The sequence below is a fragment of the Salmo salar genome, chromosome ssa17 (assembly GCF_905237065.1).
Source record: "Salmo salar chromosome ssa17, Ssal_v3.1, whole genome shotgun sequence".
NCBI classification, from domain to species: Eukaryota; Metazoa; Chordata; class Actinopteri; order Salmoniformes; family Salmonidae; genus Salmo; species Salmo salar.
The window spans coordinates 21,909,033-21,927,705 of NC_059458.1; the positions used below are offsets into that span (position 1 = coordinate 21,909,033).

At 47.5% G+C, this 18,673-nt stretch overlaps 1 protein-coding gene across 15 annotated transcripts in view; it reads left to right on the forward strand.

Annotated features, from left to right (window-relative positions):
• LOC106574638 (inositol polyphosphate-4-phosphatase type I A) overlaps positions 1-18,673 on the forward strand; it is a 50,929-nt gene that overhangs the window by 24,059 nt on the left and 8,197 nt on the right. For 4 of the 15 annotated variants that reach the window (XM_045698995.1, XM_045698989.1, XM_045698990.1 and 1 more), the window contains exons 2-20: positions 1,803-2,016; positions 2,261-2,305; positions 2,393-2,511; positions 3,827-3,943; positions 4,187-4,266; positions 5,185-5,299; positions 5,437-5,527; positions 6,067-6,214; positions 8,384-8,514; positions 8,673-8,777; positions 8,861-8,969; positions 9,660-9,677; positions 15,052-15,238; positions 15,638-15,856; positions 16,160-16,463; positions 16,867-16,899; positions 17,193-17,365; positions 18,128-18,251; positions 18,373-18,640. In XM_045698995.1, the coding sequence (XP_045554951.1) occupies positions 1,911-2,016; positions 2,261-2,305; positions 2,393-2,511; positions 3,827-3,943; positions 4,187-4,266; positions 5,185-5,299; positions 5,437-5,527; positions 6,067-6,214; positions 8,384-8,514; positions 8,673-8,777; positions 8,861-8,969; positions 9,660-9,677; positions 15,052-15,238; positions 15,638-15,856; positions 16,160-16,463; positions 16,867-16,899; positions 17,193-17,365; positions 18,128-18,251; positions 18,373-18,640 (2,492 nt within the window). In that variant the 5' untranslated portion in view covers positions 1,803-1,910. The remainder of the gene's footprint in view (positions 1-1,802; positions 2,017-2,260; positions 2,306-2,392; positions 2,512-3,826; positions 3,944-4,186; positions 4,267-5,184; positions 5,300-5,436; positions 5,528-6,066; positions 6,215-8,383; positions 8,515-8,672; positions 8,778-8,860; positions 8,970-9,659; positions 9,678-15,051; positions 15,239-15,637; positions 15,857-16,159; positions 16,464-16,866; positions 16,900-17,192; positions 17,366-18,127; positions 18,252-18,372; positions 18,641-18,673) is intronic. The other 11 variants (XM_045699000.1, XM_045698998.1, XM_045698996.1 and 8 more) reach the window with 9 other exon arrangements.

Sequence of the window (18,673 nt, forward strand, 5' to 3'; positions counted from 1 at the left end):
GGAAGGTGAACCTTTGCCCCAGTCTGAGGTCCTGAGCGTGCTGGAGCATGTTTTCATCAAGGATATCTCAGTACTTTGCTCCGTTCATCTTTCCCTCGATCCTGTCTAGTCTCCCAGTCCCTGCCGCTGAAGAACATCCCCACAGCATGATGCTGCCACCACCATGCTTCCCCGTAGGTATGGCGCCACGTTTCTTCCAGACCTGATGCTTGGCATTCAGGCCAAAGAGTTCAGTCTTGGTTTCATCAGACCAGAAAATCCTTTAAGAGTCCTTTAAGTGCCTTTGGCAAACTCCAAGTGGGCTGTCATGTTCCTTTTTACTGAGGAGTGGCTTCTGTCTGGCCACTACCATAAAGGCCTGATTTTGAAGGAGTGCTGCGTAGATGGTTGTCCTTCTGGAAGGTTCTCCCATCTCCACTGAGGAACTGTGGAGCTCTGTAAGAGTGACAAATAGGGTTCTTGGTCACCTCCCTGACCACGGCCCGTCTCCCCCGATTGCTCAGTTTGGCCCGGCGGCCAGGTCTAGGAAGAGTCTTGGTGGTTCCAAACTTCTTCCATTTAAGAATGATGGAGGCCACTGGGTTCTTTGGGACCTTCAATGTTACAGAAATGTTTTGGTACCCTTCCCCAGATCTGTGCCTCGACACAATCCTCTCTCAGAGCTCTACGGACAATTCCTTCGACCTCATGGCTTGGTTTTGCTCTGACCTGCCATGTCAACTGTGGGACCTTACATAGACAGGTGTGTGCCTTTCCACATATATTTATTATTTATTTATTTATTTATTTATTTTAGAAAAATCAAAACCTTTTCACTTTGTCATTATGGGATGTTGTGTGTAGATTGATGGGACTAAAATATTGTATACATTTTAGAATAAGGCTGTTGCGTAACAACAATGTGGAAAAAGTCAAGGGGTCTGAATACTTTCTGAAGGCACTGTATGCTGCCATTATTTAAGATCATACGTTTTATAACTCTGTTCCTCTATGCTATCAATTAACTGATGACACAAGGGTTGAAATATGTGTGATTTGACACCTACTTCTCTCTGAATTAATGTGATAAAGTGCCCCTTGAAATAATAGTGTGAAATTGTAAGCAACAGTTATGAAATAACGGGAGACCATTGTGTAAACAGGACGAATAACTTTGTCGTATTCAGAGCTTGTTCCTGTCTGCTGGCAGGCTAAAGGACAGTGTTTACTTCATGTTGAACACTTTGTGCCCAAACAAAGACAATGCATCCACTGTATCAAAACTCTGAAATCTATGGATAATTTAGGACTCCATGGACGAAAGCCTTGCCAGGCAGTCAGACTCCAGTACACATAGACGCACACTGAGGGACAGACGGACGCGTGTGCGCACACACACAAATAAGCTCATTTGTCAGATGCGGTTGAGAGCAGATTGTGCAGCAGAGAGATGGATGCAGTGCCCTCGGGATGCTGCTGAAGCAGAGTAATGATATCTAACTGCATGTTCACAGACACGTGCAGCTCTCTCTGTCGATGTCCCTCCATCCCTGTCTCTCTCTCTATATTTCCGTCCGTCTCTCTCTCTCTTTGTATGTGGACTAGCCTCTCCTCTGGGAGTCCAGCCACCTCCACAGCCTGCAGTGCTCCTGCACCAAAAGCAAAACGTGAGCGGTGAAGGGGAGGTACAGAGAGGGAAAAGAAAGAGAGAGAGAGGGAAGAGAGAGAGCGAGAGAGAAACAATGGTCAGAGTGGAGATGTGAATGGACGTATAATTGGTGTGTATCATTGTCCCTCTTTCTCCCTCTCTCTCCTTCTCTCAGCTCGTAGAGGAAGGCCCAGGCGGGGCCGTGGAGTGGCTCAGTACAAGGGTGTGTGTGTTCTCACCACCACCACCCGTGCCTCTCCTCCCCCCGGAGAAGGCCATCAGGATGTCGGAGGCTAGAGAGCGTAGCCCCCGCCACCAGAGACCCTGGTCAGTGTACCGGGCCAACACCTTTGACCTCTCCTCTGAGATGATCGGCCTGGCGCTCGCAGGTGAGAATGGGAAAGGGTTGCTTGTTGTGTGTTGGACACAGACAATATCAAGGAAACAAACAATATGAGAGACCATGTGATGAACAATTGGTAATGGAATTACTTCCTGTCTTGTACACATCCTGTTTATCCAGTCTGTATATCAAGGTACACCATGTTTTTATCACTGTTGTCCTTTCATTTCTGCCAACTGAATTAGTGGAAAATGACTTGTATGAGTTAATGATACTTTGCTGTTCTGTAGGGAACAGCCAGGATCCAGATGAGCCTGTTCTAGAGTTCAGTGTGGGTGAGTACAGTAAATGAACTTCTATAGGAATTTGTCTTTCATTTCTTGTTCCATGCGTTCCAACGTGTTGTGTCCCTCCCTCCCCAGCCTGTAATGAGTTGGTGACCCCAGCTCTGGAGCGGAAACCCAACAGCTTTGTGGCAGTGAGCTGCACCACCCCTCCCCAGGCCTTCTGGACCAAACACGCCCAGACTGAGATCATTGAGGTGAGACAGACCATCATCCCTCTGCCCCCTGGGGCCGTCGCCCCTCTGCCCCCTGGGGCCGTCGCCTCTCTGCCCCCTGCTGGCCGTCGTCCCTCTGCCCCCTGCTGGCCGTCGTCCCTCTGCCCCCTGCTGGCCGTCGTCCCTCTGCCCCCTGCTGGCCGTCGTCCCTCTGCCCCCTGCTGGCCGTCGTCCCTCTGCCCCCTGCTGGCCGTCGTCCCTCTGCCCCCTATTGCAGTCGCCCCTCTGCCCCCCTATTGCAGTCGCCCCCTGCCCTCTGCTGGCCGTCGTCCCTCTGCCCCCTACTGCAGTCGTCCCTCTACTGGCCGTCGTCCCTCTGCCCCCTACTGCAGTCGTCCCTCTGCTGGCCGTCGTCCCTCTGCCGTCGTCCCTCTGCCCTCTACTGCCGTCGCCCCTCTGCCCTCTACTGCCGTCGCCCCTCTGCCCCCTACTGCCGTCGCCCCTCTGCCCTCTACTGCCGTCGCCCCTCTGCCCTCTGCTGGCCGTCGTCCCCCTGCCCTCTGCTGGCCGTCGTCCCCCTGCCCTCTGCTGGCCGTCGTCCCTCTGCCCCCTACTGCCGTCGTCCCTCTGCTGGCCGTCGTCCCTCTGCCCCCTGCTGGCCGTCGTCCCTCTGCCCCCTGTTGGCCGTCGTCCCTCTGCCCCCTGTTGGCCGTCGTCCCTCTGCCCCCTGTTGGCCGTCGTCCCTCTGCCCCCTGTTGGCCGTCGTCCCTCTGCCCCCTGTTGGCCGTCGTCCCTCTGCCCCCTGTTGGCCGTCGTCCCTCTGCCCCCTGTTGGCCGTCGTCCCTCTGCCCCCTGTTGGCCGTCGTCCCTCTGCCCCCTGTTGGCCGTCGTCCCTCTGCCCCCTGTTGGCCGTCGTCCCTCTGCCCCCTGTTGGCCGTCGTCCCTCTGCCCCCTGTTGGCCGTCGTCCCTCTGCCCCCTACTGCCGTCGTCCCTCTGCCCCCTTGGGCCGTCCATTGCACTGCACTGTTGTGTTCCTATATGATTGTAGGATGTTGTTATTCGGCAGGTAGCCTAGTGGTTCAAAGTTTGAACCAGGAACTGAAAGGTCACTGGTTGGAATACCCGAGCTGACAAGGTGAAGAATCTGTCAATGTGCCTTTAAGCAAGGCACTTAACCCTAATTTGCTCCAGGGGCGCCGTACTACTATGGCTGACCCTGTAAAACAACACAACAGATGGGTGCATGTGACAATAAAACAGGATTTTAGAATGTTGTTAACTAATATCTTTCTGTATGTGTACAGTTTAGATGAAGCAACAATGAGAGCTTCATGGATTGATTGCTTCCCCCTACAGGGCACCAATAACCCTATATTCCTGAGCAGCATAGCCTTCTTCCTGGACTCTCTGATCAACCAGCAGACGCAGGTCAAGCTGTCTGTGTACGACGTCAAGGACCGCTCTCAGGGCACGGTGAGTAGAGTGATATTAGATAAGATTAAAACAACAAGCAATATGTCCTGGTCCCATCAGATAATAAACTACTAGGTCAGTCCCATTCCTTTCATCATCTCCCTTCCCTCACCAGCCACCTTGGGAGTGTTGTTTTCTTAGACGTCTGTCTCTGTATCCTTTCTTTCTCTCTCGCTCACTCCCTCCCTCGCCCTCGCTTTCTCTCTCTTTATTCTCTCGCCTTCTCTCTTTCTCCTGACCTAGATGTATTTATTGGGCTCAGCTCTGTTTCCTGTGAAGGAGTTGCTGCAGGAGAAGAACCATAGGTTACACCTGACCCTGAGGTATGAGAGACACACAGACAGGTTACACCTGAGGTATGAGAGACACACAGACAGGTTACACCTGAGGTATGAGAGACACACACAGGTTACACCTGACCCTGACAGTCACGTGTCTACCATAAACACCTCTCTGATCAGTCCCAACAATGGAATTGAATCAGACAGGATTCGTATGTCATTAGAATTATCTTCATATTGCTCCCGAGTGGCGCAGTGGTCTGCATCCCTATTACTGCATCTCAGTGCTAGGGGTGTCACTACAGACACCCTGGTTCGAATCCAGGCTCTTTCACAATAGGCCGTGATTGGGAGTCCCATAGGGTGGAGCACAATTGGCCCGGTGTCGCCAGGGTAGGCCGTCATTGTAAAATAAGAATTTGTTCTTAACTGACTTTAAAGGTTAAATAAAACATGCCTTTGGTAAGGCAGCAGGTAGCCTAGCGGTTGGATCACTGTGCCAGTAACCTGAGCCGGCAAGGTAAAACAAAATCTATGTGCCCTTGAGCAAGGCACTTAACCCTAATTGTTTCAGGGTTGATGTTGTATCAGGTGTGTCCTGCTTGCTGCCAACGCTCACTAATTCTGTTTCATTCTTTAATTATCCAAGGCTGACCCTGGCCGTGACCCCACTCTGTGAGGGGGTCTCAGGAGGAGTCTAATCTAATTCACACGTGTATAATATATACTTGTACATTTGTGAAATAGGACAAATATAAGCACCCAAATTATTATTGTCTTATAACCGACGAGGATGCTTAAATGTATGACTCCATAGTAATGTAAATATGAAGCCTATACATTTTTCAGCTAGATTGTTTTGGGTCTGTCATAGTTTTTTGCTGTTTGATTGTTGCTGCTTGACTGTGTGATCCTGGGGGATGCCGTTGACAGCCCTATTGATGTGTTATTGATGAACAGATCTGCAGAGAACAAGCACGTGGGGAACATCACCATCATGGCCTGGCAGATAGAGGAGAAGAGGGACCAGAGGACTCTGCCTGTTGCCAGGTTACCAGACACCATCAGCGGCAGGGTGAGCTTCCTAGACTTCCGCCGGATCCCTACCGCTGACACCAAATGTCAGACACCCGTGACCTGTGAGACCGTGGCCAGGGTCGTGTGTGTGTGTGTATCCTGCATGTGTGACTCTTCTATCCCTGTGTGCCACAGACCGTGCTTCCGGTGGATGAGAGCCTGACAGAATCCATGGGTGTCAGAGCCAAATATGCATCTTTATGCAAAGACACCCTGCTGACATCAGGTAGGAGGGACATCTGGGTCTGTCCCATTATCTCAGCCCACTGGCACCACCTCTACCAAATCCCACTAGAAGAGTCTGTCTCCCCACTGAGACGCTTTGTAAGCAGGCGCCAATGTTTCATAAGTGTCACCTGAGACAAATGCAGTTCGGTATCATCCTCCGTAACATTTCACCTAATGTGATTCTGTTGTAAAAAATGATTTCTGCGCCTCTTGGCTGGATGTTAGCAGGTTTCACTGAGTAATGTCATTACCCGTATGCTCAGTGAGAGAGTGTTGCTTTTCTTAGTCACCGCTCTCAGGTTGTGTGTGTGTGTGTGTGTGTGTGGACAGACATCTGTATACAGTGGAATGGCTTATTGTCCTCTGGGAAGGAAATACTTTTTCTACGCGCTCCTCTTACACTTTAAATCATCACCGAGACAAAATAGGACCTTTTGAAATATGCAGGTCCTTTATCATTTATTACTCAACTGTGGAGCAAAAGAAATGATTCAGAGATTGTGTTAGATGACGTTGAGCATTTTCCGTGTGTGTCAGTGTTTGGAGGAACCATGTCCAGAATGTACCGTTTCCCCACCACGGACGGTCACCACCTGCGGGTGCTTGAACAGATGGCTGAAAGTGTGTTGTCTCTCAACATCCCCAGACAGTATGTCAAACTGCTGCTGGAGGAGGACGCTGTCAGGTACACTACTACACACACACAGATATATATATATATATACATACACACACACACACACACACACACACACACACACACACACACACACACACACACACACACACACACACACACTGATCAAAAAAATAAAGGGAACACTTAAACAACACAATGTAACTCCAAGTCAATCACACTTCTGTGAAATCAAACGGTCCACTTAGGAAGCAACACTGATTGACAATAAATTTCACATGCTGTTGTGCAAATGGAATATAGGCAATTCCCTGTAGCTCAGTTGGTAGAGCATGGTGTTTGCAACGCCAGGGTTGTGGGTTCGATTCCCACGGGGGGCCAGCACAGGAAAAAAAATGTATGAAATGTATGCATTCACTACTGTAAGTCGCTCTGGATAAGAGCGTCTGCTAAATGACTAGAATGTAAATGTAAAATTAGCAAGACACCCCCAATAAAGGAGTGGTTCTGCAGGTGGGGACCACAGACCACTTCTCAGTTCCTATGTTTCCTGGCTGATGTTTTGGTCACTTTTGAATGCTGGCGGTGCTTTCACTCTAGTGGTAGCATGAGACTGAGTCTACAACCCACACAAGTGGCTCAGGTAGTGCAGCTCATCCAGGATGGCACATCAATGCGAGCTGTGGCAAGAAGGTTTGCTGTGTCTGTCAGTGTAGTGTCCAGAGCATGGAGGCGCTACCAGGAGACAGGCCAGTACATCAGGAGACGTGGAGGAGGCCAACAACCCAGCAGCAGGACCGCTACCTCCGCCTTTGTGCAAGGAGGAGCAGGAGAAGCACTGCCAGAGCCCTGCAAAATGACCTCCAGCAGGCCACAAATGTGCATGTGTCTGCTCAAACGGTCAGAAACAGGCTCCATGAGGGTGGTATGAGGGCCCGACGTCCACAGGTGGGGGTTGTGCTTACAGCCCAACACCGTGCAGGACGTTTGGCATTTGCCAGAGAACACCAAGATTGGCAAATTTGCCACTGGCGCCCTGTGATCTTCACAGATGAAAGCAAGTTCACACTGAGCACGTGACAGACGTGACAGAGTCTGGAGACGCCGTGGAGAACGTTCTGCTGCCTGCAACATCCTCCAGCATGACCGGTTTGGCGGTGGGTCAGTCATGGTGTGGGGTGGCATTTCTTTGGGGGGCCGCACAGCCCTCCATGTGCTCGCCAGAGGTAGCCTGACAGCCATTAGGTACCGAGATGAGATCCTCAGACCCCTTGTGAGACCATATGGGTTCCTCCTAATGCAAGACAATGCTAGACCTCATGTGGCTGGAGTGTGTCAGCAGTTCCTGCAAGAGGAAGGCATTGATGCTATGGACTGGCCCGCCCGTTCCCCAGACCTGAATCCAATTGAGCACATCTGGGACATCATGTCTCGCTCCATCCACCAACGCCACGTTGCACCACAGACTGTCCAGGAGTTGGCGGATGCTTTAGTCCAGGTCTGGGAGGAGATCCCTCAGGAGACCATCCGCCACCTCATCAGGAGCATGCCCAGGCGTTGTAGGGAGGTCATACAGGCACGTGGAGGCCACACACACTACTGAGCCTCATTTTGACTTGTTTTAAGGACATTACATCAAAGTTGGATCAGCCTGTAGTGTGGTTTTCCACTTTAATTTTGAGTGTGACTCCAAATCCAGACCTCCATGGGTTGATAAATTGGATTTCCATTGATTATTTTTGTGATTTTGTTGTCAGCACATTCAACTATGTAAAGAAAAAAGTATTTAATAAGATTATTTCTTTCATTCAGATCTAGGATGTGTTGTTTAAGTGTTCCCTTTATTTTTTTGAGCTATATATATATATATATACACACACACACAGATGTATGTGTATATATATATATATGTGTGTGTGTGTGTGTGTGTGTGTGTGTGTGTGTGTGTGTGTATACACACACACACATAGACATATATATACACACACACACACACACACACACACACACACACACACACACACACACACACACACACACACACACACACACACACAGAGATAGATATATATATATATATATATACACACACACACATAGACATATACACACACACACACAGACATGCACATTTATGACCGTGTCCAGAGATTTTTTTTATTGAGTGTGCATTAATAAAATGTCACTTAATGCCAAAGTGTGTGTGTCTGTGTTCAGGGTTTGTGAGCTGGAGGAGCTGGGAGAGTTGTCACCATGCTGGGAGAACCTTCGACGACAGATAGTCACTCAGTACCAGAACATCATCCTCGCCTACCAGGAGACTCTCTCTGACCTCACCAACTACAAGGGTTAGTACTGTACGCACACACGCACGACTACAAGTAACACACTCACTAACTTATTTAAGCCTCGGATAACAATGTCTAAGGTGCTTGTTTTGTTGTGGTTTAACATGATAATCCTACTGTCTATTCCACCTCTCTCTTTTCTCTGATCTTTCCTTCAGGTCCATCGTTCAAGGCCAGTAACCTGAAGGCAGAGAGGAAGCTGGAGTTCATACCCACCAACCTTCATGTCCAGAGGATGAGGGTGCAGGATGAGTCTGGCTTTGGTGAGCTGAGCCCCATTCCATTTTTCCCCTCCTGGCTGTTCATGCAGCTCTCCACTTTGGCCATAATATTTATGTTCCCTCAGACCACACGTATGACGTGGTGACTATCGGGGCTCCCGCCGCCCACTGCCAGGGCTTCAAGAACAGCGGCCTGCGCAAGCAAATCACCAAGTTCGAGGAGGCTAAGAAACAGTGAGTACAGAACCTCACAAAGAGGTGGAACCCAGGTGGAACTGTGGTAGAACCTTGGTTAGACCTTTTTATTAGGCTTATCCTTCTTGCTGCCAATGCTCACTAATCTTATCACATTTTTTCAGCTAACAACCCTACTGACTGACTATCTGGCTGGGAATGGGCTTGGCTTTTTAAGTCTCTTGTTTTTAACGGACACATTTCTAATCAAGTGAATCCTAAGTCTGTTTTTGGTAGAGAAACACCCTTGTACCTCTCCCCATCCTTTTTAAAATGTCGAAACATGTTTACGGTGTTTTAACAGGTTTTAACCATTAGGCAGAATGAATACCAGCATTAAACACGAACCACTGCTTTCGTCTAAACATAAACATCATTATATAGTTGAGAATCAGGTCTTGAGAATGATATTATTTCTGTGGTTAATGAATGATACCCCACAACATACTGTCAAATGCAATGCTTCATTTATCAAATCCATGTACGTCTGTTTTCCCTTGTTCCTGTGCTACTGCATGATCCGTATTTTGACTGCCGACTTCCTGTTTTTGTCATTTTCTCATTGTACACTACATGCTATGCTGCTTTTAGCCCTGGCGTTTCCCGTTAATTATATTATATATTTCTAAGATGATTTTCAGTTTTCTGGCTTTTAAATTTTTTCCAATTGCATCTTTATTTTCTAATCAGCGTTTATGAGGAAGAATGGTGAGTTCCTATGTACTCTGATTCTTTTCTTTAGTCATTTTATTCTCCCCACTGTTTGTTTGGTTCTTTCTGCACGGAAATAATTGTTTGTTCGCCGTCACTGACTTTGTTGTTTAGCTGTAAGGCTGAGTCGCTCAGTCACCTACCTGTGTTTCACCACTGACTTTGTTGTTTAGCTGTAAGGCTGAGTCGCTCAGTCACCTACCTGTGTTTCACCACTGAGTTTGTTGTTTAGCTGTAAGGCTGAGTCGCTCAGTCACCTACCTGTGTTTCACCACTGAGTTTGTTGTTTAGCTGTAAGGCTGAGTCGCTCAGTCACCTACCTGTGTTTCACCACTGAGTTTGTTGTTTAGCTGTAAGGCTGAGTCGCTCAGTCACCTACCTGTGTTTCACCACTGAGTTTGTTGTTTAGCTGTAAGGCTGAGTCGCTCAGTCACCTACCTGTGTTTCACCACTGAGTTTGTTGTTTAGCTGTAAGGCTGAGTCGCTCAGTCACCTACCTGTGTTTCACCACTGAGTTTGTTGTTTAGCTGTAAGGCTGAGTCGCTCAGTCACCTACCTGTGTTTCACCACTGAGTTTGTTGTTTAGCTGTAAGGCTGAGTCGCTCAGTCACCTACCTGTGTTTCACCACTGACTTTGTTGTTTAGCTGTAAGGCTGAGTCGCTCAGTCACCTACCTGTGTTTCACCACTGACTTTGTTGTTTAGCTGTAAGGCTGAGTCGCTCAGTCACCTACCTGTGTTTCACCACTGTATGAGAATCCACAATGGCCGCCTGTGAATACCATCGTAAGCTACTGTATATGGACAGAGGGTGATCTACAGTAGAGTTCTTGCTATGGGGTTTCAGAGGCATAGAACTACAGAGACCGACAGATCCATAACAACGGCATTCTACATCTTAAACAGTCTGCCTCACTCTGAACATCTGTGGTTCTATGTTGTCTGTGTTCCAGGTGAGGAACAGGCTTGTGCATGCAGATGTGGATGCTCACCTCAGTCCCAGACCTGCAGAGTAGAATATTCTAACAGAGTTGAATTATTCACATATGTATTGTCTGTAGCCAGCTGTGTAATCTGTCAAGCAGTGTGAGAGAATGTTGCAGAAGTACAATCTCCTTCAGTTCCCAGAATGCAGTGCACATTCAGTCTCACGTTCCTGTGTGTGCTCTTACCATCTTTGTCTACACGTCTGGGTCTAGTGTCTGGGTCTAGTGTCTGGGTCTAGTGTCTGGGTCTAGTGTCTGGGTCTAGTGTCTGGGTCTAGTGTCTGGGTCTAGTGTCTGGGTCTAGTGTCTGGGTCTAGTGTCTGGGTCTAGTGTCTGGGTCTAGTGTCTGGGTCTAGTGTCTGGGTCTACTGTCTGGGTCTACTGTCTGGGTCTACTGTCTGGGTCTACTGTCTACTGTCTGGGTCTAGGGTCTACTGTCTCTGTCTGGGTCTACTGTCTCTGTCTGGGTCTACTGTCTCTGTCTGCGTCTACTGTCTCTGTCTCTGTACGTGTCTGCGTCTACTGTCTCTGTGACTCTCTGTGATAGAGGTCGACCGATTATGATTTTTCGATGCCGATTATTAGAGGACCCAGAAAAAGCCGATACCGATTAAACGGCTGTTTTTATTTTTTATTTTTTTTGTAATAATGACAATTACAACAATACTGTATGAACACTTATTTTAACTTCATGTAATACATCAATAAAATCAATTTAGCTTCAAATAATGAAACATGTTCAATTTGGTTTAAATAATGCAAAAACAAAGTGTTGGCGAAGAAAGTAAAAGTGCATTATGTGCCATGTAAGAAAGCTAACGTTTAAGTTCCTTGCTCAGAACATGAGAACATATGAAAGCTGGTGGTTTCTTTTAACATGAGTCTTCAATATTCCCAGGTAAAAAGTTTTAGGTTGTAGTTATTATAGGACTATTTCTCTCTGTACGATTTGTATTTCATATACCTTTGACTATTGGATGTTCTCATAGGCACTTTAGCATTGCCAGTGTAACAGTATAGCTTCCGTCCCTCTCCTCGCTTCTACCTGGGCTCGAACCAGGAACACATCGACAACAGCCACCCTCGAAGCAGCGTTACCCATGCAGAGCAAGGGGAACAACTGCTCCAAGTCTCAGAGCGAGTGACGTTTCAAACGCTATTAGCTCGCACCCCACTAACTAGCTAGCCATTTCATATCGGTTACACCAGCCTAATCTTGGGAGTTGACAGGCTTGAAGTCATAAACAGCGCAATGCATTCCGAAGGGCTGCTGGCAAAATGCACGAAAGTGCTATTTTGAATGAATGCTTACAAGCCTGCTGCTGCCTACCACCGCTCAGACTGCTCTATCAAATCATAGACTTAATTATAACATAATAACACACAGAAACACGAGCCTTAGGTCATTAATATGGTAGAATCCGGAAACTATCACGTTTATTCTTTCAGTGAAATACGGAACCGTTACGTATTTTACCTAACGGGTGGCATCCGTGAGTCTAAATGTTCCTGTTATGTTATGTCATAATTCCGTAATGTTCTGGCAAATTAGTTCGCAACGAGCCAGGCGGCCCAAACTGCTGCATATACCCTGACTCTGCGTGCAATGAACGCAAGAGAAATGACACAATTTCACTTGGTTAATATTGCATGTTAACCTGGATTTCTTTTAGCTAAATATGCAGGTTTAAAAATATATACTTCTGTGTATTGATTTTAAGAAAGGCATTGATGTTTATGGTTAGGTACACGTCGGAGCAAAGACAGTCCTTTTTCGCGAATGCGCACCACATCGATTATATGCAACGCAGTTCTGGCTAGATAAACTAGTAATATCATCAACCATGTGTAGTTAACTAGTGATTATGATTGATTGTTTTTTATAAGATAAGTTTAATGCTAGCTAGCAACTTACCGTGGCTTCTTACTGCATTCGCGTAACAGGCAGGCTCCTCGTGGAGTGCAATGTAAAGCAGGTGGTTAGAGCGTTGGACTAGTTAACCATAAGATTGCATCCCCAAGCTGACAAGGTTCTGCCCCTGAACAAGGCAGTTAACCCACCGTTCCTAGGCCGTCATTGAAAATAAGAATGTGTTAACTGACTTGCCTAGTTAAATAAAGGTAAAAAAAAAAATAATAATCGGCAAATCGGTGGCCAAAAATACCGATTGTTATGAAAACTTGAAATCGGCCCTAATTAATCTGCCATTCTGATTAATCGGTCGACCTCTAGTCTGTGACTACTGTCTCTGTGACTACTGTCTCTGTGACTACTGTCTCTGTGACTACTGTCTCTGTGACTACTGTCTCTGTGACTACGGGACTGTGACTACGGGACTGTGTCTACGGGACTGTGTCTACGGGACTGTGTCTACGGGACTGTGTCTACGGGACTGTGTCTACGGGACTGTGTGACTACTGTCTACGGGACTGTGTGACTACTGTCTACGTGTCTGTCACGACTGTCTACGTGACTGTCACGACTGTCTACGTGACTGTCTACGTGTCTGTCTGTCTGTGTGACTACTGTCTACGTGACTGTCACTACTGTCTGTGTCACTACTGTCTACGTGACTGTCACTACTGTCTGTGACTGTGACTACTGTCTGTGTCACTACTGTCTGTGTGTGACTACTGTCTGTGTGTCCCTGTATCCACTAGAGGTTGACCGATTATGATTTTTCAACGCGGATACCGATTATTGGAGGGCCACCAAAAGTCGATACCGATTAATCTGCCGTTTTTTTTACTTGTTTTTGTATTTTTTTACTTTATTTGTGATGACAATTACAACAATTCTGAATGAACACTTTTTTTAACTTAATATAATACCTCAATAAAATCAATTTAGCCTCAAATAAATAATGAAACATGTTCAATTTGGTTTAAATAATGCAAAAACAAAGTGTTGGAGAAGAAAGTAAAAGTGCATTATGTGCCATGTAAGAAAGCTAACGTTTAAGTTCCTTGCTCAGAACATGAGAACCTATGAAAGTTGGTGGTTCCTTTTAACATGAGTCTTCAATATTCCCAGGTAAAAAGTTTTAGGTGGTAGTTATTATAGGACTTTCTCTCTGTACGATTTGTATTTCATATACCTTTGACTATTGGATGTTCTTATAGGCACTTTAGTATTTCCAGTGTAACAGTATAGCTTCCGTCCCTCTCCTCGCTCCTACCTGGGCTCGAACCAGGAACACATCGACAACAGCCACCCTCGAAGCAGCGTTACCCATGCAGAGCAAGGGGAACAACTACTCCAAGTCTCAGAGCGAGTGACGTTTGAAACGCTATTAGCTCGCACCCCACTAACTAGCTAGCCATTTCACATTGGTTACACCAGCCTAATCTTGGGAGTTGATAGGCTTGAAGTCATTGCACGACTCTGCATGCAATGAACGCAAGAGAAGTGACACAATTTCACCTGGTTAATATTGCCTGCTAACCTGGATTTCTTTTAGCTAAATATGCAGGTTTAAAAATATATACTTCTGTGTATTGATTTTAAGAAAGGCATTGATGTTTATGGTTAGGTACAGTCATGCAATGATTGTTTTTTTTTCGCAAAATGCGCTTTTTTAAATCATGCCGTGTTTGGCGAAGTTGGCTGTCTTTGTTAGGAAGAAATAGTCTTCACACAGTTCGCAACGAGCCAGGCGGCCCAAACTGCTGCATATACCCTGACTCTGTTGCAAGAGGTGACACATTTTCCCTAGGTAAAATAAATTCATGTTAGCAGGCAATATTAACTAAATATGCAGGTTTAAAAATATATACTTGCGTATTGATTTTAAGAAAGACATTGATGTTTATGGTTAGGTACGTTGGAGCAACGACAGTCCTTTTTCGCGAATATGCACCGCATCGATTATATGCAGGACAGGCTAGATAAACTAGTAATATCATCAACCATGTGTAGTTAACTAGTGATTATGATTGATTGATTGTTTTTTATAAGGTAAGTTTAATGCGTGCTAGCAACTTACCTTGGCTTCTTACTGCATTCGCGTAACAGGCAGGCTCCTCGTGGAGTGCAATGTAAAGCAGGTGGTTAGAGCGTTGGACTAGTTAACCGTAACGTTGCAAGATTGAATCCCCGAGCTGACAAGGTAAAAATCTGTTGTTCTGCCCCTGAACAAGGCAGTTAACCCACCGTTCCTAGGCCGTCATTGAAAATAAGAATGTGTTCTTAACTGACTTGCCTAGTTAAATAAAGGTGTGTAAAAAAAAAAAAAAATAAAGATTTCCGATTGTTATGAAAACTTGAAATCGTCCCTAATTAATCGGCCATTCCGATTTAATCGGTCGACCTCTAGTATCTACTGTATGAGTGACTCAGGGTAAATGCTGTGTTCTCTTAACACCCCACCCTGTCCGTCCCTGCAGCAGTGCCCTGTCCAGCTGTCAGTCTATAGTGTACATCCCCCAGGACATTGTCCGGGCCAAGGAGATCATCTCCCACATCAACACCCTGAAGACCCAGGTCAGCTACTATGCTGAGAGGCTGTCCCGCGCCGCCAAGGACCGCTCTGCCAACGGTCTGGAGAGGACCCTCGCCATCCTGGCTGATAAGGTGAGGGAGAGCCCCTGGCCTGGTACCAGGTCTGTTGGGGAGGGAGAGCCCCTGGCCTGGTACCAGGTCTGTTGGGGAGGGAGAGCCCCTGGCCTGGTACCAGGTCTGTTGGGGAGGGAGAGCCCCTGGCCTGGTACCAGGTCTGTTGGGGAGGGAGAGCCCCTGGCCTGGTACCAGGTCTGTTGGGGAGGGAGAGCCCCTGGCCTGGTACCAGGTCTGTTTGTGCTGTTTTACTGACCTTTGTGGGGTGTGTATTTTGTCTTCAGTCATAAACCCAAAGAGATTGATATATTATTTGACCAATTTAATTTGTCATCATGTGGACGGAAGAGAATACAGAATGGCGCCTCTTGCTTGGCTCAATTCCCGCTGTGTGGTTCGTGTGACCTTTACCCTCAGACTCGCCAGCTGGTGACGGAGTGCGACTGCAAACTGCTGGCCTCGGCCATCCAGGCGCTGAACGCGGCGCGCCCCGAGTACATCGCCTCCAAGGTGTCACCTTCCGCCGATGCCACCGATCAAGTAGTCCTGCGCAACGACCAGGACACGCTGCTGGCCAAGTGGAGCGGATGCAACAGCCGCTCCTCGCTGCACGTCGACTGGCACGAGGAGGAGTGGGTAAGGCAAGGGGTCACCAGGACTCAGGGGTTCACAGGTCAACTCCAGTTTAGCCTGTGTGGTTTAGGAGCACTTAAATACAGTTCCAGTATGTAAGGAAGAAAGCAGTGTGTTTACTGAGGGATTTGTTGTGTTTGGTTTGTTGGTCATCAGATGTCTTGACTGGAACTCTAGATTTTATTGGCTTTTGTTTATTCTCTTCTCTCGTCTCTCCTCACTTCTCCTCTCTTCCACACTTCTCTCCCTTCCCCTACACTGTTCTTCTCTTTTCTATTCCTCCTCCTCTTCATTCCCTCCCCCCAGGAGAAGGTGTGGGTAAATGTAGACAAGAGTCTGGAGTGTATCATCCAGCGGGTGGACAAACTCCTTCAGAAGTACCGTCTGCCTGGCGACAGCAGCCAGGGGGACACTACCCCAGGCCACCAGCAGGGCGGCAGCAGTAAAAAAGGTAACCAGAGTACCAGGGCATTTTGGATCAACCCCGAATGCATGACCCAGGAGGAGCCTTCATCACCATCACTACCTTCCTCACCATCATCCTCCCTCCTGCCTCCTCTCACCCTGAATCTGACTCATGCATGCCCACCCAGCCCTGACAAAACCCCATGTAGGTTTCTTTCTTTCTTCACTTCACTTGCTTTTTTGCTTTGTCATGCACATTTGTCCTATCATCATACTGCTATCATATTCATCATATCTCAACCTATTAGAATTGGCCTACCTTGTTTTTGTGCAATATTTTTTCTTAAACATTCCAATGATGTATATTTCCTATTTGTGGTTAATCTTTCTCTGTGTTAGGTAGATCTGTCAGTGCTTGTTGTATTCTGGAGGCCAGCCAAAGTCCCGTTGCTGTGGCCTCCTATGTGCCAGCTCAGCCTATGTACCAGCTCAGCCTATGTACTGTAGCCAGCTAGCTTATTATGTGCTTTTACTGTACTGTGTGTGCTGTCTGCCATGTTGCTGATGGCGCTCCCTAACCATGCATGTGGCACCTCCACCCCTTCCAGATGGCAGCCCCAGTGGCGAGGAGGCTTTCCCAGGTAAGAGCTCTGTCCTCTCCCCTGCTTCTGTCCCGTCTCTCTGACTGCTTCTAGCTGCAGCCCAGCTCAGTGCTACTGCTTCGTCTAGCTCTATATATGACATCTGTTTCAAGTACCTTATCAGAAATGGACTTAAAGTCCAATGTGTTTTCACATGTTATTGTCTCACATTATATGAAGGAGTTGCAGCAGCAGTTCAAGGGTCTCTCAGGATGCTTTCAATGCAGAAGAGTACATAGTGTGTGTGTTACTGTGTGTGTGTTACTGTTTTTGTTTGTGTGTGTGTGGCCCAGGGGAGTGGAGCGAGGCGCTGTACCCTCTCCTCACCACGCTGACAGAGTGTGTGGCTATGATGAGTGACAAGGCTAAGAGCTCCATGGTGTTCCTGTTGATGCAGGACAGTGCTCCTACCATCGCCATGGACCTGTCCCTGCAGTACAGAAGAGACGTGGTATTCTGCCAGACGGTCAGCACAGAACACATGGACACATACTGATGTGCGCGCAGATGCATGTGCACGGACACCCATTAGCAAACACACGTGCGCATACATACACACACACACACACACACACACACACACACACACACACAAGCAGTGAGGTAGAATGTGTGTAAATAGATTTTTTTTTTTATGTGATGTTGAAGTGAATGTTGAGTGTTAATATACACTGAGTATACCAAAATTAGGAACAATTCCTAATATTGAGTTGCCCCCCCCCCCCCTTTTGCCCTCATAACAGCCTCAATTCGTCAGGGCATGGACTACAAGGTGTCAAAAGCGTTCCACAGGGATGCTGGCTCATGTTGACTCCAATACTTCCCACAGCTGTCTTGTTGGCTGTATGGCCATTGGGTGGTGGACCATTCTTGATACACACAGGAAACTGTTGAACGTGAAAAATACTGCAGCGTTGCAGTTCTTGACACACTCAAACTGGTGCACCTGACACCTACTACCATACCCCGTTAAAAGGCACTTAAATCTTTTGTCTGGCCCATCCACCCTCTGAATGGCACACGTACACAATCCATGTCTCAAGGCTTAAAAATCCTTCTTTAACCTGTCGTATCCTCTTCATCTACACTGATTTGAAGTGGATTTAACAAGTGACATCAATAAGGGATCATAGCTTTCACCTGGATTCACCTGGTCAGTCTGTCATGGAAAGAACAGGTGTTCTTAATGTTTTGTATACTCAGTGTTAATGTTAATATCTGTCTCCAGCTCACTGCCCTCATCTGTGGCTTCATCATCAAGCTGAGGAACTGTCTCCGTGACGATGGCTTCCTCAGGCAGCTCTACACCATCGGCCTACTGGCCCAGTTTGAGTCTCTGCTCAGCACCTACGGTAAAGTACACACTCGCCTCTCTCGTTCTCGTTCTTTCTCGTTCTCGTTCTTTCTCTCGTTTTCTATCTCTCTCATTCTCTCTCTGTTTAGTAATTGTTCACTCTCTCACATACCTCCCAGGTGAGGAGCTGTCCATGTTGGAGGACATGTCGGTTGGCATCATGGACCTACGGAACGTCACCTTCAAGGTGACCCAGGCAACCTCCAGCTCCTCCCCCGACATGCTGCCGGTCATCACCGGCAACCGGGATGGCTTCAACGTCCGCATCCCGTTGCCGGAGACCATGTTTGACGCGTTGCCGCGGGAGATCCAGAACGGCATGCTGCTGCGCGTCCAGCCGGTGCTCTTCAACGTGGGAATCAACGAACAGCAGACGCTGGCAGAGAAGTGAGCGGGGGGAAGGAATGATAGAGGGATGCA